At 35.7% G+C, this 27,377-nt stretch overlaps 1 protein-coding gene across 10 annotated transcripts in view; it reads right to left on the reverse strand.

Moving 5' to 3' along the window:
• KIAA0586 (KIAA0586 ortholog) overlaps positions 1-27,377 on the reverse strand; it is a 143,354-nt gene that overhangs the window by 78,014 nt on the left and 37,963 nt on the right. For 9 of the 10 annotated variants that reach the window (XM_073242323.1, XM_073242328.1, XM_073242324.1 and 6 more), the window contains 6 exons: positions 26,786-27,013; positions 25,721-25,895; positions 23,382-23,576; positions 7,539-7,726; positions 5,704-5,808; positions 4,447-4,527 (listed from right to left, as the gene is read on the reverse strand). In XM_073242323.1, coding sequence (XP_073098424.1) covers positions 4,447-4,527; positions 5,704-5,808; positions 7,539-7,726; positions 23,382-23,576; positions 25,721-25,895; positions 26,786-27,013 — 972 coding nt within the window. The remainder of the gene's footprint in view (positions 1-4,446; positions 4,528-5,703; positions 5,809-7,538; positions 7,727-23,381; positions 23,577-25,720; positions 25,896-26,785; positions 27,014-27,377) is intronic. The other variant, XM_073242325.1, reaches the window with a different exon arrangement.

Consider the following 27,377-nt stretch of genomic DNA (forward strand, 5'->3'; position numbering starts at 1 on the left):
CACAAAGGTATGAAACTAGAGATGATTTATGCAAAGAAAACAAAAAAGCCCACAAACACATGGAGGAATAACAACATGCTCCTAAATACTCAATGCATCAATGATCAAATAAAAACAGAAATAAAGCAATATATGGAGACAAATGAAAACAACTCAACACCCCAAAATCTGTGGGAGGCAGCGAAGGCAGTTCTAATAGGAAAATATATTGCAGTACAGGCTTACCTCAGGAAAGAACAATTTCAAATGGATAGTCTAAACTCACAATTAATGAAACTAGAAAAAGAATAACAAAAGAGGCACCAAGTCATCAGAAGAAGGAAAATAAATAAATAAAATAAATGAATTTCATTCTTAGAACAGAAATAAATAATATTGAGAATACTGAAACAATAGAAAGAATCAGTGAAACGAGGAGCTGGTTCTTTGAGAAAATAAACAAAATAGATAAACCCCCTAGCCAGACTTATCCAGAAAAAATGAGAGTGTACACACATAAACAAAAACAGAAATGAGAAAGGAAAAAGCACTATGGACACCACAGAAATACAAAGATTTATAGGAGAAAACTATGAAAAATTATATGCCAGTAAATTGAATAACCTAGGAGAAATGGACAACTCTCTCGAAAAATACAACTTTCCAAGACTGACCCAGGAAGAAACAGAAAATCTGAACAGAACAATTACCAGCAATTAAATTGAATTGGTAATTAAAAAACTACCTAAGAACAAAAAGCTTGGGCCAGACAGCTTCACCACTGAATTTAATCATTTACTGAAGACCTAATACCCAACTCCTTAAAGCTTTCCAAAAGTAGAAGAGGAGGGAATACTTAAAAACTCATTCTATGAAGCCAGCATTACTCTAATACCAAAACCAGACAAAGACACCACAAAAAAAGAAAATCACAGACCAATATCCCTGATGAACAAAGATGCAGAATACTCAACAAAATATTAGCAAACTGTATTCAAAAACACATCAAAAAGATCATCCATCATGATCAAGTGGGATTTATTTCAGGGATGCAAGGATGGTACAATATTCGAGAATCCATCAACAACATACACCATATCAACAAAAAGAAGGACAAAAATCACATGATCATCTCCAAAGATGCTGAAAAAGCATTTGACAAAATTCAACATACATTCATGATAAAAACTCTCAACAAAATGGGTACAGAGGGCAAGTACCTTAACATAATAAAGGCCATATACGACAAACCCAGAGCCAACATTATTCTTAACAGTGAAAAGCTGAAAGCTTTTCCTTTAAGATCGGGAACAAGACAGGGATGCCCACTTTCTCCACATTTATTCAACATAGTACTGGAGGACCTAGCCTAGGCAATCAGAAAACACAAAGAAATAAAATGCATCCAGATTGGTTAAGGAGGAAGTTAAACTGTCACTGTTTGCAGATGACATGATATTGTACATAAAAAACCCTAAAGAATACACCCCAAAAGTACTAGAACTAGTAACTGAATTCAGTAAAGTTGCAGGATACAAAATCAATACACAGAAATCTGTTGCATTCCTATAAACTAATGATGAAGTAGCAGAAAGAGAAATCAGAAAAACAATTCCATTCACAATTGCCTCAAAAGGAATAAAATACCTAGGAATAAACCTAACCAAGGAGGTAAAAAACCTATACCCTGAAAACTACAAGACACTCTTAAGAGAAATTACAGAAGACACCAATAATTGGAAACACATCCCATGTTCATGGGTAGGAAGAATTAATATTGTCAAAATGGCCATCCTGCCTAAAGCAATCTATAGATTCAATGCAATACCCATCAAAATATCAATGGTATTTTTCAACAAACCAGAACAAATAGTTCCAAAATTCATATGGAACCACAAAAGACCCCAAATAGCCAAAGCAATTCTGAGAAGGAAGAATAAAGCAGGGGGGATCACACTCCCCAACTTCAAGCTCTATTACAAAGCCACAGTAATCAAGACAATTTGGTACAGGCACAAGAACATACCCACAGATCAATGGAACAGAATGAGAGCCCAGATATAAACCCAAGCATATACAGTCAAATAACACATGATAAAGGAGCCATGGATATACAATGGGGAAATGACAGCCTCTTCACCAACTGGTGTTGGCAAAACTGGACAGCTACTTGCAAGAGAATGAAATTGGATTATTGTCTAACCCCATACACAAAAGTAAACTCAAAATGGATCAAAGATGTGAATATAAGTCATGAAACCATAAAACTCTAAGAAGAAAACATAGGCAAAAATCTCTTGAATATAAACATGAGCAACTTTTTCTGAACGCATCTCCTTGGGCAAGGGAGACACAAGCAAAAATTTACAAATGAGACTACATCAAAGTAAAAAGCTTCTGTATAGCAAAGGATACCATCAGTAGAACAAAAAGGCATCCTACAATATGGGAAAATATATTTGTAAATGATATATCCGACAGGGGTTAACATCCAAAACATATAAAGAACTCACACACCTCAACACCCTAAAAGCAAATCACCTGATTAAAAAATGAGCAGAGGATAGGAAGAGACACTTCTCCAAAGAAGAAACCCAGATGGCCAACAGGCACATGAAAAGATGCTCCACCTCACTAATTATCAGGGAAATGCAAATTAAAACCACCTCACACCAGTTAGGATGGCCAATATCCAAAAAGCAAGGAACAACAAATGCTGGTGAGGATGAGGAAAAAGGGGAACCCTCCTACACTGCTGGTGGGAATGTAAATTAGTTCAACCACTGTGGAAAGCAATATGAGGCTCCTCAGAAAACTAAAAATAGAAATACCCGTTGACTCAGGAATTCCGCTTTTAGGAATTTATCCAAAGAAAACAAAATTTCAGATTCAAAAAGACATATGCACCCCTATGTTTATTGCAGCACTGTTTACAATAGCCAAGATAAAGAAGCAATCTAAGTGTCCATCAGTATATAAATGGATAAAGAAGATGTGATATATATACACAATGGAAAATTATTTGGCCATAAGAAGAAAACAAATCCTAGCATTTGAAACAACATGGATGGAGCTAGAGGGTATTATGCTCAGTGAAGTAAGCCAAGTGGAGAAAGACAAGTACCAAATGATTTCACTCATCTATGGAATATAAAAATGAAGAAAAAACTGAAGGAACAAAACAGAAACTAACTCACAGACCTCAAGAAGGGACTAGCAGTTATCAAAGGAGAGGGGTGTGAGAGAGCTGGTGGGAAGGGAGGGAGAAGGGGAGTGAGGGGTATTATGATTGGCACACATGGTGTATGGGGTCATGGGGAAGGCAGTACAGCACAGAGAAGACAAGTAGTGACTCTCTGACATCTTACTATGCTGATGGACTGTAACTGCCATGGGGTGTGTGTGGAACTTGAAAATACGGCTGAATACAGTAACCACAATATTTTTTATGTGCCTTAATTTTTAAAAAATGGGCAATAACAGACACCTTACCAAAGAAGGTTTAACACATGAAAAATCAGCATATGAGATTTTCCACATCATATGTGATCAGGAAAATGCAAGTTAAAACACACCTATTAAGGTGGCCAAAATCTGGAACACTGATAACACCAAATGCTGACAAGGATGTGGAGCAGCAGGAACACTCATTCATTGTTTGTGGAATACAAAATGGTACAGCTTCTTTGGAAGACAATTTAGCAGTTTCTTACAAATCTAAACATACCTTTACCATACTATCCAGCAATCCAGTTCCTTGATATTTATCCAGAGGAGTTGAAAACTTATGTCTACACAAAAACCTGCACACAAGTGTTTATAGCAGCTTTATTCACAGTTGCCAAAAGTTGGAAACAACTAACATACCCTTTAGTAGGTGAATGAATAAAAAAATTGTGGACAATGGAATTACTACACTAAGAAGAAAGGAGCTATTAAGTCATGAAAAGATATGAAGGAAGCTTAAAGGAATATTATTAAGTGAAAGAAGCCAATCTCAAAAGGCTACATACTATATGATTTCAAGTACATGAAATCACATCTCCATAGTGGAGACAGTGAAAAAGTTCAGTGCTTGCCAGGGACTGGGGTGAGTGGTAGGAATCAGTAAGTGGAACAGAGGATTTTGGGGCAGTGAAAATACTCTGTATGATGCTATGATGATGAATATGTTTACCTAAACCCATAGAATGTACATCAAGAGTGAACCCTAAGGTAAACTATGGACTTTGGGTGGTTATAATGTGACAATGTAGGTTCATCAATTTTAACAAATGTACCAGTCTGGCGGGGATGTTGATAACACATGGGTGGGGCTACAGGTATGTGATAAATCTCTATATCCTCCTCTCAATTTTTCTGTGACCCTAAAAAGTAATAATAATAAAGTCTTTTAAAAAAGATAATTAATCACATGAAAAATACTGGTAGAAAAAAAATTTCTTGTGGTTTTTTAAGCTTTGTTACCTGTATGACATCGATTACTTCATCAAAGTTATTTCCTGGAAACTTCACCTCTTCTTCATCTACCTTTGCAAATTCTGGGGTCTAAGAAAGCATTTTCATTTTCAGAAAGTTTTTGTTATGCTTAATATATTTTTAGTTTATACATAATTCATCGTATTTTTTCCCATAACACAAACTTATATAATTACATGGCCCTATTTTTTATTTTAATATCCTGTTCAATATTTCTTTCATTAGTAAATGAAATCCTAGATACTCCCAAGCTATTAGGTTCTCATTTTGATAGCTATAAAAAATTAAATATAAGTTTTCCTGTCAAGGATTCCATCAACAATAAAACTTAAGACTATTGATCAAGTTGATTTGATTGTGATTTCTCTCCTAGTGTTTATGTATGTGGATATATAAGTATACACATACAGAAACTCATGACATACACAAAATCAAATAATTTAGCAAGATAAACAAAAGTTATTTCACCTATTTAGGCTTTAAGCCTCACTATACATAATCTAGTCACCAAAAACCATGATAGCCTTTTCCTGAGAGCAGAATTATAGAATCTAAAAATTATTATTTGTAATCATATTATTTTAATAAACTTCCATTGAAAAAAGTTATTCATGAAAAATTTTAATTAAGTACAAATACCATTTAGATCAGGTCTATTTTACCATTTCTGATCATGAAAAATTGTTGGTGCTCTCCCTTTCCTTAAAAGTGTATTCTTGATGACCAAAGTTGCTTTCAGTACATGAAACCTAGAAAAAGTTAGTTGCTACTTAGCTGTGCAGTGAAGTCATAACTTCATTATTTAACAGTAAATAAATAGTAGGAAGAAATATGTATTTTTGCATCATGTCATAGTATTACGACAAAGTCGCATCTCAAAATTTGCACTTCAATCATCACTATGAAAGTCACGATCAGGAAAACTATAATTTAATTCCAATTTAAATCAAGATTCTTCTCCAAAGATATAGAGAAATGTTTTCTTCACATCTGAATCTTACAACTTAAGTTACCAAAACATTACACTAAGGATTATCACTTTCAGAATGTTTATAAATATAAGGATCTTAAACAAATTTTTATATTCAAATTCATAAGCAATTCCAGATTCATTTTGAGTCTTTTCCTAAAAACCTAAACAATGATAATAATTTATTATTATAATGGAGAACTTTGCATGCAATATGTAGTTAAAACCTATAATCAGACATTATTCAAAACTGTATGATAAACTCTGAACAATACCTGTATCCAGGTTTTTAGAGGAGATGTTTCTTTGGGACTAGGCAGAGAGAGACTGACATCAGCACTACCATTCGAAATGCTGTCAATATCTACATTTGGTAATACCTAAAACAGAACACAACTTCCAGTTTTCTGTTCATCATTCTGATTCAAATGTTTGTCAATCTATGTATCAATAATAATTAATTTTTATTGTGAAGTCAATGGATAACAAATTTTTTAATTATGATAATATATTTTACAAAATTTGGAAAATACAGGAACACACAAAATTCAGCTATCTTAAAATAACTTCATTTTCACTATTCACTTTTTTACTGTCCATTTATGCATATTTATCTCACTATACACTTATGCATAACTAAAATCTAAAGTAGTTTCATTCCTGATTTTTTGTTATACTTAGGTCATAAACACTATACTTCCATATAGACTTCATAATTACATTTTAAGTGACTGTGTAATATTTCAACAAATATACATGCTTTAATTATTTAATCATTTTCCTGTTGGTAAACATTTAGTATATTTCTAATGTTTCTACTATTTTATATATACATAACTACAAAAAATTTCATATATATATAGGGTTTTTCTTCCTAGACCTGAATTATTTCATTATGTCAGATAACCAGAGATTAGATTATTTTCTTAGGCCACAGGGCATGAATATTTAAAATTCTTAGTAATTTTTACTGCCAAAATGCAATCCAAATGAGCTCTATTTATATCAAAAACACAATTATAAATTTTACCCAAATTAAATAATGTAATTGTTTCAGCAATATCAGTTTTTAAATGGCAGTGTATTACTGTTAATTTAATTTACATTTTCACTAGCAGGACTTAAATTATTCAATTCGTTTCTTTTAAACTATATTTCCCCTTCTGTAATCTTACTCATGTTCTCTGCATACTTCTACATTTGCATCTATGTTTTCTTATTAACTTATGGAGGTTTGTATGTTTAATAGTTAATCCTTTCTAGCACACTCCTTTCGTATTTTGCTCACTATATGTTGTTTTTCTTTTAATTTAGGAATATTCTACATGCTTAAGTTTATATTTTAGACTTCAATCTACTTTTCTGCCATATCTAAGTTTTCTTCTCCCATATCCAGACTTAGCTTTAGTGTTGATAAAGACTCCATGAAATTATCTTCTAGTTCTTGTATATTTTTATATTTCAGTTATACTTTAATCTATTGCCTATTTAGAATTTGCTAGACTTACAGTTTAGAGTCTAAAAGTGATCTATTTTCCACATTTCCTACCAATAATAATATACATTATTTCATTTATAAGAATCCTATTTTCCACTGATTTATGAAGTATCAATCACACATTACATTTATTTAAAATAACCAATTCTATTTCTCAAATACTTTGTTTTATAGGACAAGTACCAAAACACTTTAACTTTTATAAACCTTTGTTCTTTCAAATACCAAAATGATCCTAAAGTTCAAGTTAAAAACATGATTCTTTTTAAAATTATAATTCATTTAAATTATACATCAACTTAGGAAGAATCAGCAACTTGAATATTTAATCTTCATGAGTTCTTGCTCCATTAATTCAAGTCTTCTTAATTATGGTTGAAGTCATATACATTCTTCTTTTTTAATTATAATATAATGTTCCCTTTGGAATATCAAGTCACCTAGATGTGAGTCGCTTAAAAAAGGTAGCTTAAATCAAACAGAATAAGGATAGAGACATCACATTAATATCTTAGTTTTAACCCATGATGAAAGCAAAGTATTCATGAAATAAGTTCTAAAACTAAAACAAAGTTTGTTTTTTTCCTTGATATTTTCTGCACCATGGCATACCTGTACAGTAAGTTGAGGAGGATCCTTTTTCTCCGACTTCATTTCTACAACTGCTATGTTAGGTTTCTTTACTGCAGTTTCTGTTTTTCGAGATGATGGAGGAATAGAAGTAGTCACTGTTACAGGGTGTGGCTTGTTTACTATTACTCCAGCAGGTATCATTGAATCACTATTACTTTGGGTTTGTCCTAAAAAGTTTGGGGGAGAAAATGAGTCAACCATTTTGGAAATAAAGAGAAAAATCTAATACAGAAGTTATATCCTGTATTCTCATCTGAAGGAAAAGCACTAGCTGCAATCACCTGTCCCTTGTCACCATACTGTCAACATACTCATCTCGTCATCCTTGTAGCAGCAACTAACATTTATTAGGCACTCATATGTACTAAACACTTCACATGTTATCTATTTTAAGCCTATGAGTATTAATATTACCCATGTATGACAGTTGAAGAAACAGAAGTTTAGAAACAGTTTGCCAAAGGTCATAATTGTTTGTACATGGCAAAGCCAAGACTAAAGTGTATTGTATTATATGGCATTATTTTTGTTCTTATATCTTTATTGAGCAACAATGGACAGAAATAAAACCAAAAACAAAATATTATTGGTTTGATTACTAATAAATAGCATGTAAGCCCACTATTTGGCAACTATCAGAGCTGTCAAAAACTTTTTAGCTTTCACTTTAAAAGTTCCGTTTGTTAGCTATATTTCAAAGTACAAAAGGGACAGTACACTGCACTCACTAAAAGCACAGACTCTAAGGGGGGAAAAATATGGCAGAGTAGGAAGGCAAGGCAGAAACCCCCCCTCATACACATATACATACCAAGGAAACAACTACAGCAAATACAATTAAACCTGAAGATGACTTGAAGACTTCAGAACAGAACACCTACACCTGAGAGGAAGAGAAGCTCCCACAGAAAAAGTTAATGTGGCACAGCCGTGATCGAGTGGGACCCAAGCCTTTTCCCCATACCAGCCCACAGGTGGGAGGAAGAAGAATGGATCAGGGAGTAGATAGGTACTCAGGAACTCTGCACACCTGGCCCCAGAGATATGCTCTGGGAGCACAACTCCACATTGCATTGGGTTTTGGTGATTAGTGGGGCTGGACACCATGGACAACTGGAGCACTGTGGAAGGCTGAGACTCCTGCTAGTTGTGGAGGACAGGCATGCTCCACAAGTCCCACTGAGACCCAAAACAGAGGTGGGCAGGTTGAAAGATTTCCCAGCAGCAGGAGGGCTGCCAGAGGTACAAGGGTTGGATAGAGCTCTCTCTGCAAGGGAAAGGGCAGATGAACATACCTTCCCAGTCCTCCCTTGGCTCAATAGTTAGGGCACGCTCAGAAGCCCTGGATGCTCCATCACCGAGCTGACAGCTCAGGCATAAGCACTTCCCTTACCAGCCAACAGCAGTGTCAGACTTTGGTACCTGATAGGCAGAGGGAGCCTCTCCCATCTTAGCCCTGTTGCAGCTCAACTGGGGAGGTGACTGTAGGAGCCAGCTCCAAGAACACCTTCCTCCACCCTGATACCCCACACTTCACCACTCCCACCACCCCACACCCCTCCCACACCCTCCCTCAACCTCACACCCCCACCCTGGGCAGCTTTGCTTGGTGCTATGTACCTGGCCACTGCCATATCCATATTATGCCACCACAACTGGCTGTATGGCACTAGTACCCAAAAAGAATGCAATTGGCCCACCCACCCTGTTAACCCTGCAGCCCCACAATTGCTGTAGGGCAGGCTGAGGGTGACCTGACCACAATGATACTATCAGAAATAACTGCTCTGACCACAAAGGGCACACTGAGAAAAACTGCCAGCTGCAGCATACTGAGACCACTTCCAGCAGACAGACATAAAGGTGGCTCCACCCATTGACCACCAAAAGCAACTGGGGTTCTACCACAAAGGAGAACCAGAAACTGGAGAGAAAAGAAACTTGAGCTTCTGGACACCACAGGATGCCTGCTTCATAAAATTACTTTCTAGGCCAGGAAGCATAGTAGATCCATCTAATATAAACAAAGAAACACAGAAACACTAACAAAATGAGGAGGCAGAGGAATATGTTCCAAACACAACTACAAGATAAAATATCAGGGAGAGGCTAAGTGAAACAGACATCACCAGTCTTCTTGATAAAGATTTCAAAGTAAAATTAATAAATATGCCCACTGATAAGCAGAAAAATATTGAAGATCTCAGAGAAGACTTCAACAAAGAGATACAAGAGCTGAAAAAGAGCCACTCAGGGCTGAAGAATACATAACTGAAATGACATATACAATCGCAGGAATGAAAAAGAGATTGTGGCAAGTAGAGGAGACAATCAATGAGATGGAAATTAAACAACAGGAACACAACAAAGCAGAAGAATAGATAAAAGAGAATCTCTGAGAATGAAAGAATGATAAGAAAGCTGTGTGACCAAGCCAAACAAAGTAATATTCTCATAATAGGGGTATCAGAAGGAGAAAACAGAGACAAAGGGATAAAAGTCTCTTTGAGAAAACAATTGTTGAAAACTTCCGCAGTCTAGGAAAGGAAATAGATATTCAGGTCATGAAAGTTCAGAAAGCCCCTAACAAAAGGAACCCCAGGAAGATAAAACAATATAACAATTAAAATGGCAAAGATTAAGGATAAGAAGAGAGCACTGAAAGCAGCCAGAGTGCAAAAAAACATTATTTATAAGGAAAACCTCATTAGGCTATCAGCAGACTTCTTAGCAGAGACTTTACAGGCCACAAGTGAGTGGCAAGAAATATTTGCTGTACTGAAACAGAAGGACCTTCAACCAAGAATCCTCTACTGAGTAAGATTATCATTCAAATTTGAAGCAGAGATTAAACAATTCCCAGGTGAACAAAGGCTGAAGGGATTTTCTACTACTAAACCGGCATTATAGGAGATATTAAATGGACTACCATAGACAGAAATGTTCCCAAGGCTAAGTCGTTTTCATCAGTGAATTTAAAAACAGTAAACGTAGTAGACCAATTACTTACTGAGCAAGTACGAAATTAACACAAAAGTAGTAAAACAAACTATATACAAAATCAGTCAAGGGATACACAAAAAGTGCAGATAATGATATTTAATACATAAAGTGTGGAAGAGGAAGAAGGAAAAAAAAGTACTTTGAGATTGTATTTGAAATAGAGCAATCATCATCTTAATACAGACTGTTATGTACTCAGGAAGCTATCCTTGAAATTTACGGTAACCAGAAACCTAAAGCCCATAATAGATACACAAAAAACTTAAAAAAAGACAAATCCAACCACAACATTAAAGAACACCATCAGTAACAAAAGAAGAGTAAAACTCAGGAAGAAAGGAACAGAGAGGAGCTATAAAAACAAGAAAATAATTAATAAAATGGCAATAAGTGCATACCTATCAATAATTACCTTAAATGTAAATGGATTGAATACACCAATCAAAAGACACAGAGTGGCAAAAAGGATAAACAAACAAGACCACCTATCTACATGGTGCCTACCAGAGACCCATTTCAGACCAAAAGGCATACACAGATTGAAAGTAAACTGAAAGAAAGATATTTCATGAATGTAATAGGAGGGAAAATGCAGGAGTAGCAGTATTTGTGTCAGACAAAAGACTTCCAAACAAAGAAAGTAAAAGAGACAAAGGAGGACATTACATAATGATAAAGGAGTCAGTCCAACAAGAGGATATAACCATTGTAAATATCTACCTACCTAACAAAGAAGCATGTAATTATGTGAAACAAATACTAAAAGAGCTAAAGGGGAAAATAGAATGCAATGCATTCATTTTAGGAGACTTCAACAAACCACTCACTCCAAAGGACAGATCAACCAGACAGAAAATAAGTAAGGAGACACAGCCACTGAGCAACACATTAGAACAGATGGACCTAACAGACATCCACAAAACATCCACCAAAAAGCAGCAGGATATACATTCTTCTCAAGTGCATATGGAATATTTTCCAAAATAGATCACATACTAGGCCACAAAAAAAGCCTCAGTAAATTCAGAAGCATTGAAATAGTGTCAACCAGCTTCTCAGATCACAAAGTTATGAAACTTGAGACAAATTATGCAAAGAAAACAAAAAAGCTAATGAACACATGGAGGTTTAACAACATGCTTCTAAATAAACAATGCATCAATGACAAAATAAAAACAGAAATCAAGCAATATATGCAGACAAATGAAAACAACTCAACACCCCAAAATCTGTGGGACTCAGTGAAGGCAGTTAGAAGAGGAAAGTATCTGGCAATATAGGCTGACTTCAGGAAAGAAGAACAATACCAAATGAACAGTCTAAACACACAATTAATGAAAATAGGAAAAGAAGAACAAATGAGGCCCCAAGTCAGTAGAAGGAGGGACATAATAAAGATCAGAGCAGAAATAAATAAAATTGAGAAGAATAAAACAATAGAAAAGAATAAATGAAACCAGGATCTGGTTAATTGAGAAAATATATATATATATATGTTAAACTCTAGCCAGATATATCCAGAAAAAATGATAGTGTACACACATAAACAAAATCAGAAATGAGAAAGGAAATATCACCATGGACACCACAGAACTATAAAGAACTATTAGAGAATACTATGAAAAATTATATGTTAAAAAACTGGATAACCTTCAAGAAACAGACAACTTTCTAGAAAAATACAACCTTCCAAGCCTGACCTAGGAAGAAACAAAAATCTAAGCAGACCAATCACCAGCAATGAAATTGAATTGGTAATAAAAAAAATTACCTAAGAACAGACTCTGAAGGTTTTTTAGAAAGGATTAAAGATAGTGGCGTGAGAGGTGAGACAGAGGCTTCCTCCTAAAACCACATATAATATGAAAATATAATTAATACAACTAATCCTGAAAAAGCAACAGGAAAGAGGGCTACGCCAAACTGCACACACCTGGAGAAAAGAAAAAACCTCACGGAACAGGGTAACATACCAAAGCCGTGGCCCAGCAGGACCTAAGCCCTTCCCCCCCAACCCCAGCTCACTGGCAGGAGGAAGAGAATGGAGCAGGGAGGGAATGGAGGCCTGGGACTGCTGAATACCTAACTCTGGAAATCTGCTCTGGGAGCATGAACCTACATTTCATGGTGCTTGCATGGTACTCTCATGAGTAGGGGGTTGGAAAGCTAAGACAGGCAGAATTCCTGGAGAGACTGAGATGCCAGCTGCATATGGAGAGCAGGGATCCATATACAGCTTCTCTGGGACAAAAGAAAGGCGGGAAGTCTGAGAGACCGATACTAATGGAACAAAAGAGGGGAGAGAAGAAGGGATAGAAAGTGTCTTTGATGAGGTAATTCCTGAAACTTCTCCAATCTGGGGAAGAAGACAGTCTCTCAGGCCTTAGACATGCACAGATCTCCCAACACAAGGGATCCAAGGAAGACAACACCAAGACATATAGTAATTAAAATGGTAAAGATCAAGGATAAGGACAGACTACTAAAATCAGCCAGAGAGAGAAAAAAGATCACATACAAAGGAAAACCCATCAGGCTATCATCAGACTTCTCAACAGAAACTTTATAGGCCAGAAGGGAGTGGCATGATATATTTAATGCAATGAAGCAGAAGGGCCTTGAAAAAGAATACTCGACCTGGCAAGGTTATCATTTAAATTTGAAGGAGTGATTAAACAATTTTGAGATAACCAAAGGCTGAGAGAATTTACCTCCCACAAACCACCTCTACAGTGCATTTTGGAGGGACTCCTTTAGATGAAAGTATTCTTAAGGCTAAATACATGTCAACCAAGGGATAGACAAAGAGTACAGAATAGGATTCATAACATACAAAGAATAGAGGATGAAGAAAAAGAAGAGGAAAAAAAAAAGAACCTTTAGGTTGTGTTTGTAATTGCATACTAAGTGAGTTAAATTAGACTGTTAGCTAGTAAGGGAATTACCCTTGAAACTTTGGTAACCACGAATCTAAAGCCTGCCATGGCATTTAGTACATACCTATTAATAATCACCCTAATGTAAATGCTCTGAATGTACCAATCAAAAGAAATACAGTTACTGAATGGGTAAAAAAACAAGACCCATCTATATGCTGCCTACAAGAGACTCACTTCAAACACAAACACATACACAGAATGAAAGTAAAGGGATGGAAAAAGATACTTCATGCAACTAATAGGGAGAAAAAAGCAGGAGTTGCCGTACTTGTATCAGACAAAATAGACTTCAAAACAAAGAAACTAACAAGAGTCAAAGAAGGCCATTACATAATGATACAAGGGTGAGTCAAACAAGAGGATATAACTATTATAAACATCTATGCACCCAACACAGGATCATCTATATATGTGAAACAAATACTAACAGAAATAAAAGGGGAAATAGATTGCCATGCATTCATTTTAGGAGACATCAACACACCACTCACTCCAAAGGACAGATCAACCAGACAGGAAATAAGTAAAGAGACAGAGGCACTGAACAACGTATTAGAACAGATGGACATAATGAACATCTACAGAATACTCCATCCAAAAGCAACAGGATACACATTCTTCTCAAGTGCACATGAAACATTTTCAAGAATAGATCATATACTAGGCCACAAAAAGAACCTCAGGAAATTCAAAAAGACTGAAATTGTACCAACCAGCTTCTCAGATCACAAACGTATGAAACTAGAAATAAATTATTCAAAGAAAATGAAAAAGCCCACATATGTAGGTTTAATAACATGCTCCTAAATAATCAATGGATCAATGACCAAATAAAAACAGAGATCAAGCAATACATGGGGACAAATGACAACAGTAATTCAACACCACAAAATCTGTGGGATGCAGCAAAGTCCATAGCAAGAGGGAAATATATCGCAATACAGGCCTACCTCAGGAAAGAAGAACAATCCCAAATGAACAGTCTAAACTCAGAATTAATTAAAATAGAAAAGGAAGAACAAATGAGGCCCAAAGTCCATAGAAGGAAAGACATAATAAAGATTAAAGCAGTAATAAATAAAATTGAGAAGAATTAAACAATAGAATCAATGAAAGCAGGAGCTGGTTCTTTGAGAAAATAAACAAAATAGATAACCCCTTGCCAGACTTATCCAGATAAAAAGAGTCCACATACATAAACAGAATAAGAAAAAAGAAAGGAAAAATTACTACAGATACCACAGAAATACAAAGAATTGTGAGAGAATACTATGAAACATTATATGCTAACAAACTGGATAACAGAATTGGACAGTTCTCTAGAAAAATACAACCTTCCATGGCTGATCCAGAAAGAAAGAGAAAATCTGAATGGACCAATTACCAGCAATTAAATTGAACTGGTAATAAAAAAACTACCTAAGAACAAAATCCCTGGACCAGATGGCTTCACTGCTGAATTTTATAGAACATTTAGTGAAGATCTAATATCCATTGTCCTTAAAGTTTTCCAAAGAGTAGAAGGAATACTTAAAAACTCATTCTATGAGGCCAGCATCACTCTAATACAAAAACCAGGCAAAGATGCCACAAAAAAAGAAAATCACAGACCAATATCCCTGATGAACATAGATGCAAAAATACTCAACAAAATATTAGCAAACCAAATTCAAAAATACATCAAAAAGATCATCCATCATGATCAAGTAGGATTTATTCCATGGATGCAAGGATGGTACAACACTCGAAAATCCATCAACATCATCCACCACATCAACAAAAAGAAGGACAAAAAACATATGATCATCTCCAAAGATGCTGGAAATGCATTTGACAAAATTCAACATACATTCACGATAAAAACTCTCAACAAAATGGGTATAGAGGGCAAGTACCTCAACATAATAAAGGCCATTTATGACAAACCCACAGCCAACATTATACATAACAGTGAGAAGCTGAAAGCTTTTCCTTTAAGATAGGGAACAATACAAGTATGCCCACTCTCCCCACTTCTCTTCAACATAGTATCGGAGGTCCCAGTGACAGGAATCAGATAACACAAAGAAAATAAAGGCATCCAGATTGGCAAGGAAGAAGTTAAACTGTCCTTGTTTGCAGATGACATGATATTATACATAAAGAACCTTAAAGAATCCACCTCAAAACTACTAGATCTAATATCTAAATTCAGCAAAGTTGCAGGATACAAAATTAATAAGCAGAAATCTGTGGCATTCCTATAAATTAACAATGAACTAGCAGAAAGAGAAATCAGGAAAATAATTCCATTCACAGTTGCATCAAAAAGAATAAAATACCTAGGAATAAACCGAACCAAGGAAGTGAAAGACCTATACTCTGAAAACTACAAGACACTCATGAGAGAAATTAAAGAAGATACCAATAAATGGAAACACATCCTGTGCTCATGGATAGGAAGAATGAATATTGTCAAAATGGCCATCATGCCTAAAGCAATCTACCGATGCAATGCAATTCCTATCAAAATACCAACAGCATTCTTCAACAAACTAGACAAAATCATCCTAAAATTCATATGGAACCACAAAAGACCCTGAATAGCCAAAGCAATTCTGAGAAGGAACAATAAAGCTGGGGGGATTATGCTCTTCAGCTTCAAGCTCTACTACAAAGCCACAGTAATCAAGAGAATTTGGTACTCGCAGAAGAACAGACCCATAGACCAATGGAACAGACTAGAGAGCCCTGATATAAACCCAACCATATATGGTCAATTAATATATGATAAGGAGCCATGGACATACAATCGGGAAATGAGAGCTCCTTCAACAATTGGTGTTGGCAAAACTGGACAGCTACATGCAGGAGAATGAAACTGGATTATTGTTTAACCCCATACACAAAAGTAAACTCGAAATGAATCAAAGACCTGAATATAAGTCATGAAACCATAAAACTCTTAGAAGACAACATAGGCAAAAATCTCCTGAATATAAGCATGAGCAACTTTTTCCTGAATACATCTCCTCGAGCAAGGTAAACAAAGGCAAAAATGAACACACAGGACTACATCAAACTAAAAAGTTTCTGTACAGCAAAGCACACCATCAACAGAATGAAAAGGCATCCTACAGTATGGGAGAATATATTTGTAAACAACATATCTAACAAGGGGTTAACATCCAAAATATATAAAGAATTCACATGCATCAACATCCAAAAAGCAAATAACCCAATTAAAAAATGGGCAGAGGATATGAAGAGACAATTCTACAAAGAAGAAATTCGGATGGCCAACAGACACATGAAAAGATGCTCCACATCACTAATCATCAGGGAAATACAAATTAAAACCACAATGAGATATCACCTCACACCAGTAAGGATGGCCAACATCAAAAAGACTAACAACAAATGCTGGCAAAGATGCAGAGAAAGGGGAACCCTTCTACACTGCTGGTGGGAATTAAGCTAGTTCAACCATTGTGGAAAGCAATATGGAGGTTCCTCAAAAAACTAAAAATAGAAATACCATTTGACCTGGGAATCCCACTCCTTGGAACTTACCCAAAGAATACAACTTCTCAGATTCAAAAAGACATATACACCCCTATGTTCATTGCAGCACTATTTACAATAGCCAAGATATGGAAGCAACCTAAGTGTCCATCAGTAGATGAATGGATAAAGAAGATGTGGTACATATACACAATGGAATAATAACAGCCATAAGAAAGAAACAAATCCTACCATTTGCAACAACAGGGATGGATCTAGAGGATATTATGCTCAGTGAAATAAGCCAGGCAGAGAAAGACAAGTGCCAAATGATTTCCCTCATTTGTGGAGTATAACAACGAAGCAAAACTGAAAGAACAAAACAGCAAAAGACTCACAGACTCCAAGAAGGGACTAGTGGTTGCCAAAGGTGAGGGATGTGGGAGGGTGGGTATGGAAGGAGGGAGAAGAAGATTGATGGGTATTATGTTTAGTACACACGGTGTGGGGGGTCATGGGGAAAGCAGAGTAGCACAAAGTAGGCAAACAGTGAATCTGTGGCATCTTGCTGCACTGATGGACAGTGACTGCAGTGGGGTATGCGTGGGGACTTGATAATATGGGTAAATGTAGTAACCACATTGTTTTTTCATGTGAAACCTTCATAAGAGTGTATATCAATAATACCTTAATAAAAAATTTTAAAAAATAAAGATGTGGTACATATACACAATGGAATATTATTCAACCATAAAAAGGACACAAATCTTAGGACTTCAAACAACATGAATGTATCTAGAGGGTGTTAAGGTCAGTCAAATAAGCCAAGTGGAGAAAGACAAATGCCAAATGACTTCACTCTTTTGTGGAGTATAACAACAAAGCAAAACTTAAACAAAACAGCAGCAGACTCACAGACTCCAAGAAGGGACTAGCAGTTACCAAAGGGAAGGGGTTGGGGATGGTGGGTGGGGAGTGAGGGAGAAGGGGTTTTAGGGGCATTATCATTAGCACTGATAGTATAGGTAGGTCATGGGAAGGACAAATAATGACTCTACAGCATCTTAGTACACTGATAGACATTGACTACAATGGAGTGGAGGGGACTTGATAACATAGGTGAATGTTGAAATCTCAATGTTGCTCATGTGAAACCTTCATAAGATTGTATATATCAATGATAACTTAATTTTAAAAATTACTGTACAAGTAAAAAAGCAACTTAAACATGCCCCAAAGAAGATCAGCAAATTAATTTCACCCATATTCCTAAAGCTAAAGAAGTTCAATATCTACTTGTATAAGTAGACACGTTCCCCGAGTAGCTAGAAGCCTTCTCCTGCAAAACTGAAAAGGCAATAGTTGTCCAAATCTTAGTGAACGAAATCATCCCCCAGTTCAAACTGCCCAAGAGCCTGCAAAGTGACAAGCCAGACTTCAAAACTGTAGTATCTCAAAAAGTCTCCTCAGTTCTGAGAATACAGTACCACCTCCATCGCTCTTAAAGACCGCAATCCTCAAGCAAAGTAGAGAGAGCAAAATGAAATTCTAAATCAACACCTAAAAAAGCTGACCCAAAAAGTCAGTCTCCCTTAGATCACCGTCCTTCTTACTGCATTCATATGAGTCAAAAATACTCCCCAGCGAGCAAGCTTTAGTTCCTTTAAGTTGCTATATAGTAAGCCTTTCTTTACCAATGACTTCCTCCTCAACACAAAAACAGCTGCACAAGTAAAGCAAGCCACCTCCCTAGCCCAATTCCAACAAACTCTCCAAAAGCTAGAAACAGCCTGAAAGAAGAAAAACATCCTCTTTTTGAGCCAAAACACTTAAGACTCTTAATTAAGACAGTGCCCACTACCAGTCCTTCTCTTGCCCTAATCTGAAAAAAGACCGCATAGAATAATTCTCTCCACTCCCACGGCAGCAAAAGTAACGGGACATGAGTCATAAATACATCACTCCAAGCTAAAGCCCCGAGTGCCTAAAAAAGCAAGCCCCACTTTAAACAATGAAAACTCCCTGCCCCATTATCCCTGCAATCCTGTAGAAAAGCTGAAATATCTTTCTAAGTGACAAACACCTAAGATAAGTACTCCATACTCCAGAGTCCTTAGTCGCTTTTAGCATCACTTTAAGAGTAAAACTTGTTATTCTCATTACTCTGTTATGGTAATCCCCCTCCCATTAGCCAGCAATATTGCTGCCATTAAGTTTAAATCTTAAAAAGCAAGCCTTAAACCTGCCATTATTACTATTAACCCCCTCCTTATTAGATCTTCTTCTAGCAGCAGTACACCCCCTAACTCCAGTAATTAACAAGACCGCTAATCTAAGTAACCAAACCAGTTGCTAAATCTGTCTCTGCCGAGAGCATCTAAAAGATAGTATGTCTCCTCGGCATTCTGATGTTACTAACAACAATTGCTAATACCATAGCACAATAATAAAGTTTTTCTTATACAACTTACACTATCACCAAAAATGATAGCGTTCGTAGACGCCCACATTCCCTCAATCCACAGTAAACCGTTTCATCACCAGCTAAAGTAAACAAAGTCCAGTGCCTAGCTACCAAAGCCAGCCTGAGCTTCTCTAATTCTTACAGCACCCAGTCTCTCTTAAAAATCCTCAACTTTTCTTTTCATAATACCACCTTTATATATATCATACCTTTCATGAGTGAAAACCACAATTCCAGAGAAATTCCACTAAAGAAAAAGAAGACTTTGATGTCTATAACCTTAACTACACCATCATCTGAGAGCCACATTTCCAAGGCAATGCGTCTGGCCTCTAATTATGGTAGAGCAATAATAAATTAATTGCCACCAACCATTATGCTAACAAAGCTTGGGCTGTTGTGCCCAAAGTCACGAATCCCAGAAGACCACCAAGGAGCCAACCACGATGCAAAAGCAAAGAGCCTTTATTAGAGCTAGCTCGAGCTCAATCTCTCATCTACACCAACGCAGTGGCAAGATGTCAGAGAAAGAGAGTGAGTTTCAGTACCACAAAGGTTTTATGGGGTTCTAGGGCAGTTGGTGAGGTGATGGTCGTGGCTCTGGCTGATTGGCTGGATCTAGGGGTAGTTGGTGGGGTGATAGGTCGTGGCTCTGGTCAATTGGCAGGGTCTGAGGGTGTTGGGTGAGCTCTTTGCTGATTGGAGAGGAGAGACCAAGCTCTGATTGGGTGAAATAGGATCCACGTCCTGATTGGCTGAGGTAGGATCTGGGTCCCAATTGGCTGAAATAGAATCTGGGAGCTTGCCCTTTCAGGGCCATAGTTGTCAATTCATTAAAGCAAGAAACTCTTAGCATAAAAACGGAAACAGAGACAATCCTCAGCATTTCCAGTAGCAATCCCCAACCTCCCCACCCCCTTTAATGCCATTCAACTCACTTTCAGAAGCCTTTACTGTCAGATTCCTCATACCCATAACCAATCCCTCACCAGCTTCTCTCCCCTGCATGCAAACATTTCACCGGCATACATCCCTCTACTTTTGACCTCTTAAGAGCAATGAGATCCCTCTATTTTAGCCAATTATAGTAGCCTCCCAACATCACACAAATGTGCTTAGCCACAAAAATAGACTATTCTAAAGTCATGCTGACTAGAACAAACTATTCTTCCTTTATAAAACTGATGCGTACCTGACCCTGCCTAGGAAATAGAAAAAGCAGTGCACAATAATTGCAGCTATACCTGATGTATTAACTTTTAACAGTACCTCCTTCCCCACCTCTGAGCAGCAGCCTAACCTGAGCTCCTTCTTAAATGTGTCACTGCAACACCAGTCTAAAAGAAGCCTAGTGCCCCAGATCCCTAATTTCACCAGGCTAGCCACAAATAACCCAATATTAAAATCAAATAGCCTAAAATACTCAATATTATGTAGCCTCTTTCAGTTTATAGAGATTCCTGAACTCAAAAAAAACAGTAAAAACATTTCTCTAGTAATGCAAAGCACCTAAATAGTGACAGTAGCTGCCATAGAAGCTCAGCAAAAAGCCTTAAACTCCTTAGTTCAAGGGGTCCTCCAGAATAGGAGAGCCTCAGATGTGCTCACTGCCAAAGTCAGTAGCACCTGTGCTATGCTCAATGAGACCTGCTGTGTTTATATTAACACATCAAGACTAGTAGGAAAAAATCTAGAGAAAATCAAACAGAATATCCATCTCTTTAACAAGATTACAAAAAGAGAAATATTAAACTCCTAGCTAAGCCAAATCTTCAAATCTCCCATGGAGTAAATGCAGCCCTAATTAGCACCCTTCATTCCCCTCCTTAAAGAAATAGTATTTGCTCTCATATTCAGACCATGTTTACTTAATTTTCTAATAAAGTTTATCTCTCCTTGTTCTGAGTCCATCAAGTTCCAGATAGTGATGCAATAAAACGCCCTGTAACAGTCCCTCACAACTGTTATCAACTGCAAGCCACTAGGTAGGCCACTCAGAGAGTGAACTGCCATTCCCTAGCAGTTGTCCATTGCCAGCAAAAAGTAGCTCAGGCAGTCTTCACCCTTCTCCTAATGACAGTTAGAGTTACCTCTTCTGAGAAGAGATGGAAGCAGGTGTTAGTGGGATGCAGGCAGATAGAGCTCAAGGTCCCAGTAAGTTATAGTCAGAGTCAAGGATCTGTAATAAACAAGAAGCCTCATCCTGAACATTTGGCAAAATTCAGCCTGAAAAACAATAGAGTTTCCCAATCTCATCTCGGCCCTAGCAACAGGCCACAGCAACAACTCACAGCCAACTGCATAAATTTAGTCCATTTTTGTGCTTATAAACTCTAGACATTGCAGCCCGAACAGCATCCTCCCTTAAAGTCCCTCCCAATTAGCAGGAGTCTTTTTCCTTCCTTTTCACTCATTGAAAGTTTTGCTAGTTGCTCCATACTTTTGTCTACTAGCTTCATTCATCACCTCCAAAACACAATCCCAAAAAGAACAGCAGCATCTCAGCCAGTAACACTACAGTATGAGAGAATATATTTGTAAACAACTCATCTAATAAAAGGTTAACATCCAAAATATATAAAGAACTTATATGCCTCAACACTCAAAAAACAAATAACCCAATTAAAAAATGGGCAGAGGACTTGAACAGACACTTCTCCAAAAAGGAAATACAAAAGGCCAACATGAAAAGATGCTCCACATCACTAATAATCAGGGAAATGCAAATTAAAATTTGTGGAATGTAAAAACAAAGCAAATGAACAAAACAGCAGTAGACTCACAGAGATTGAGAAGTGACTAGTGGTTACCAAGGGGGAGGGGTTGGTGTGGGTTGGTGTGGAAGCTGAGGGTGATAAAGAAGCACAAAAATTGTCAATCATAATATAATCGTAATAGTACAGCATGGAAAATATAGCCAATGATTCTGTAACATCTATGTTGACAGAAAGTAACTGACTAGTGGGGGGTGAGGATTTAATAATATGGGTGACTGTTAATGTGTTGTGTATTTGAAACTAATATAAGATCATATATCAATGATGCTTCAATAAAAAAAAAAAAAAAGCACAGACTCTAAAGCCAGAATGCCTGGGTTTGAATCTCAGCCTTTGAAAAACTACTTAACTCCTCTGCACCTGAGTTTCTTCATCTATAAAACTTGTACATCACCATGTGTTTTATAGGGTGGATTAAACAAGTTAATATATGAAATGTGCCTAGATCTGTACCTGGCACACAGTAAGGAATATGTAAGTATTAGCTATTATATTAGAGGAAGGCATGTTTGAATAGACACTAGCTACCAAGTTATCATGCCATTTACCCATAATATCAAAAATGAAAAATTTTCTCTTATGTGGAAAAACATTCATATTTAATCATCAAAATTAAGGCAGAATAGCAATGACTCTAAAAGAAAAAAATGAACTGCTAGGGTTGAAGAGCTACTGTAAGAGTAAAAATGATTTGTTCAGTTTTTACACTGATGAGTCTGAGAGACCTCAAATAAGCAAATAAACAAGTACTGGCTTAGAACACACAACTACCTGATCTTTACTTATCACAACCTAGTTCAAAAGTACATAAAAAGTACTCTAAAGTGCCTCCCCCAAGACATGATTATATTAAAGCAATCAAAATTCTTGAATCTTTAATTATTATGAATGTCTATGACATGTCTAAACATTTCTTTTTATTTCACTTCATATACAGTAGTGTATTATGAAATAACATAAATGTTTCTTGTGAGTGAAATTATGCAGGAGCCCATCATCCTGGGTTTTTATTACACAAAGTAAAATAGAGTCTAAGGTCTTACAACAAATATAAACATCACATAAAGATGAAGTAGGTATCATGTCAGCACCATTTTGGAAGTTCTGCTACTTTTAAGAATTTAAAATTTGCCTCACGTGCTTTGTTGGGACTTACCTAAAAGAATTGCCATAGGAATCAGATGACCTTCCAGTGTACCTGAAAGGTTAGGCATTTCTCTGCTTGGGCTGAACAAATACTGTTGATCACCAGGAGGCAGCGTAGCAACGGAATGTTGCAGTTTAGAATCCATCTTAGTAGGTTTTGTTGCGTAAAAGTCAGTCTGTGTTCTTATTGACTTGACTTTAGTACCTGTAATAATCATCAATGGCAGATATTTTAAAATATTGAACATCTACTATCCAGTCATCTAGAAAAACAGGAAATGTTCTTCACAGAAAGTCTCATTTTATATAATAAGGTTACAAGGCCCCAAATAAAAGTAACATAAACCAGGGATTGACAAACTTTTCATACATGGCCAGAAAGCAAATATTTCAGTCTACTGGAACATGCGGTCTCAGCTGTAACATCTCAGCTCTGCCTGTACTATGACAGAATAGATACAGTGAATAGGAAAAAAATGTTGAATAAATAAGCAGAAGAATATTCAGACTATATTATTTAACTTACTACATTTTATTTTCCTGTAAGTACAAAAAAGTTAATGATCATTTTTGGAATTGGATTTTTTTCATTCTCTCACAACACTCTTACTTACGACATAGTTCTGAATAAACAGCCTTTATCCTTTGAAATTATGTAAAGACATTCAAATTGTATACCTATTAAAACCTTACAGAAGCTAATATCATTATATATTTTTTTCCTATTTCTATAAAGTACATCTATATAGAAATTAAATCCTGAATACTTAAAATATTAAAAATCTGTCTGATTATCTGTCTCTCTGGAGAAGATAATTTCTATGGAATCAGAAAAAAGTAAAAGTGTAAAGAAAAACCAAAATATTTTCTGAATAAATTTTTGACATTACTCATTTTTATTTTGTTAGTAGTTTGATGAATCTAGAATTTTAAATACAGTTTCATGATCCCAGGAAGAAAAATTTTACGACTACATCAGTATTTTTTCATCCTACTATTCAGGATTCATTCATTCAATTGAATGAATATTTTTCTGGAGTGTTTATTTAAAATAAATTTTTCAGCATGTAGTTAGTATTAGGCATCAATCTAGATACAGGGAATACAGTATGGAGTAAACTTTATAGGAAAACAAAAAACAAAAATGTAACATCAGATAGTGAAAAGTGCTGTAAGATAGCACCAGATAGCAATAAGGCAGGACAAGGAGATAGAGAGGGATAGGAGGTAGTTTTTGGATAGGAAGGTCAGGGTAGACCTCTTTAAGGAGGTAACATCTAAAAGCTAAGATTGAAAGAACTGAGAATGAGACATACAAATGTCTGAGGGAAAAGCTCTCTGGGTAGAGGAAATAGCAGGTACCAAGGCCCAAGAATGAGTGTATGTCCACAGGCTCTCAATCACTCAGTCACTTCTACCAGTAAGTAATCTGTGGATCTGTAAGTATTTTAAAACCTCAAGTTATTTTCTGCAAAGGCTTTCAAAATCCCAACTATAAATTAATAGCAAAGCTCTAATAAATAAAAGGAAACATTAGGATAAATATTACCCCTAAGCTATATGCTTAACTGAAATAACGTCAACTAGGATTTCTAGACAAACTGACATCCTGCGTGAGTGTCTAACTTTTAGAATGAAAGAGAAGGAAAATTAAACCAGGTGTCATGGCTCCAACTTCCAGAAAGGATAAGAAAAATAAACGAGTTGGTATCCACTAGTTAACATATACCATCAAAGCGGCATACTGACCGCTAAAGTACAAGTTGAGAAACCTCAAAATGCAATAAAGATCAACAGACTAGATATTTAAGAGTTGTATTTAGACATACTAGTGAAATGGTAAATGTGAGTCAAAACATACAGTGATATATGAACTCATTTTTAGTTATGTACAAAAGCACACTCCCAAATTTTTTACCTTTGCTACTTATGGCTCTTTGAGAACACACAAGCAAAACTGCAAAAATGCTCAGAAGCACTTCTATGACAATACGCAGCTATGGCTGATCCTTCTGTTCATAAAAGACATGACGGAACAAGGTCTTCAAAGAAATGTCTGCTTTCTGCAGATTAGAATTTAAATTATTCAAGACTCATCATTTGATAAATGTAAATTTTATTATGCTGGAACTGAAGCATCTAATCCTATATTTTGACGCACTTATGCTTATCTTGTGCTATGAATATGGTCTATTTTTCCTGCTCTCTTAGAAGGAATTGTTTTTCCATCCCTAAGCATTATATAATTTTAACTGTATAAGTAATAAATAAAGAACCAAAATTAAACTTTGCAAATTAAACTGATACTATGAAAAATGAAGTTTACCTCAAAACAACAAGGTTCCTTACCTTTAACTTGTTCTATGACTTTTGGTCTCTGTATTTTAGACTTAGGAGATGGAGAATTAAATCGGAGATAGGGCCCTTTTTTAAGAGTGCTGCGATGACCCTGATAAACTGGTTTTCCATAAATTTGTAACATATAATCTTCATCTTGTACCACTGTGGTTGCTTTCAAAAATCCCTAAGTACACAAAGTAAACAGTCATCACTTATTTCATTTTTCTAAAGCCTCCTCTCACCAGCTTAAGTACTATAATAAGAATGATCAGGTCAGAAAAGTCCTCTATTTTAAATGGCTCTTAAATTCCAGTTTTCAAACTATAGTTGTAAAGTTCTACGGCTTTCAAAAGCATGAAAATTAAATATGAAAAACATACACTCAAGAAACATGAAGGTTCTTACAACTACTAAGTATATTTTCAGTACCACAAGGACTTAAAAATATTTTATATATTTATTACATTCAAGTACAATAATGTAACATATATTTTTAAATGGTTTTCTACTTTACTGATCCCAACTTCAATCATAATCTAAATCTCACAAAAAGTAGCACTATTGAGCATTAACTAAGTACTAAGCATTGAATTAGATGCTTTATTAATATGTTCAACAATCCATGTTTGGCATTAATAAAGTTACATCTTGGAGTAGCCAAAGACATTCCCTCCATAGTATCTAGTACCATGCCTCACAATCATACATTTGTTAAATTGAAAAATAAACAAAAAGTCGTAAATATATATAAACAATAATGAAATTCAATTTTGACTACCATGAACCATAGAATCTAATTTTTGGACTAGATGAATTCTAGATATACCTGTTATAATTAAAACATTGTGATTCAAAGTGTGAGATCTCAGAAGGAAGAAATTATGAGTTTTATGCAGTGCTTTTCACGTTATGGGTATCCAAAACCACCAATATCAATAGTTTGAAGATAGTTTGCATTCATATAGTCCTTCATATTCTAAAAATATTTACATATTCGATTAATTACCTATATCTTAAAGGAAATGATCAATTATAATGTAACATTAATGTCACAAAACCAGAGTAGGATCTTACTTCTTTTCTTTCTTTCTGTAAGCTTGAAGCAGGCATGCTCCTCCAAGGTGTATTTCTAAAATGTTCCTCTTTTTGTTTTAGAACATGTTTCCTTGGAATTACAGAATTTTTTATCATTTTGTTTTGGATGTTGTTTTTAATATCTTTACCCATATTCTGAGCTTTCTTGGTCCTTGGATTGGTCTGACCAAATTTCTTTTGTTCATAATCTTTCCTTGCCAGTTCATCCTTAACATAACCAAAATTAAATTTACTTAAAATATACGCAAATAGTAATGCTTTTACATCAAAAGTATTAGATTTTATTTCCTGGTCCTATGAAATATAGCTTAGCACTTTTAAACACTTTATAAATAAATGACATTGGCTTAAATGTGAACAAAAATTCTCTGGAAGAATAAACTAAAAACTAAACAAATTAATATCTTAGGGTACAGGATAGGAAGGCAACTTTTCATTACAAGCCTTTTTATACTTTTTGGTGTTTGAACCATATGACTATAGGAACTATTCAAAAATTAAATTAAAAATAAGTGTCCAAAAAAGTAAACTTTGCGATAAAACTCTGAAATGAATATTTATAAATTAAAAC

The sequence above is a fragment of the Manis javanica genome, chromosome 8 (genome assembly GCF_040802235.1).
Source record: "Manis javanica isolate MJ-LG chromosome 8, MJ_LKY, whole genome shotgun sequence".
NCBI classification, from domain to species: Eukaryota; Metazoa; Chordata; class Mammalia; order Pholidota; family Manidae; genus Manis; species Manis javanica.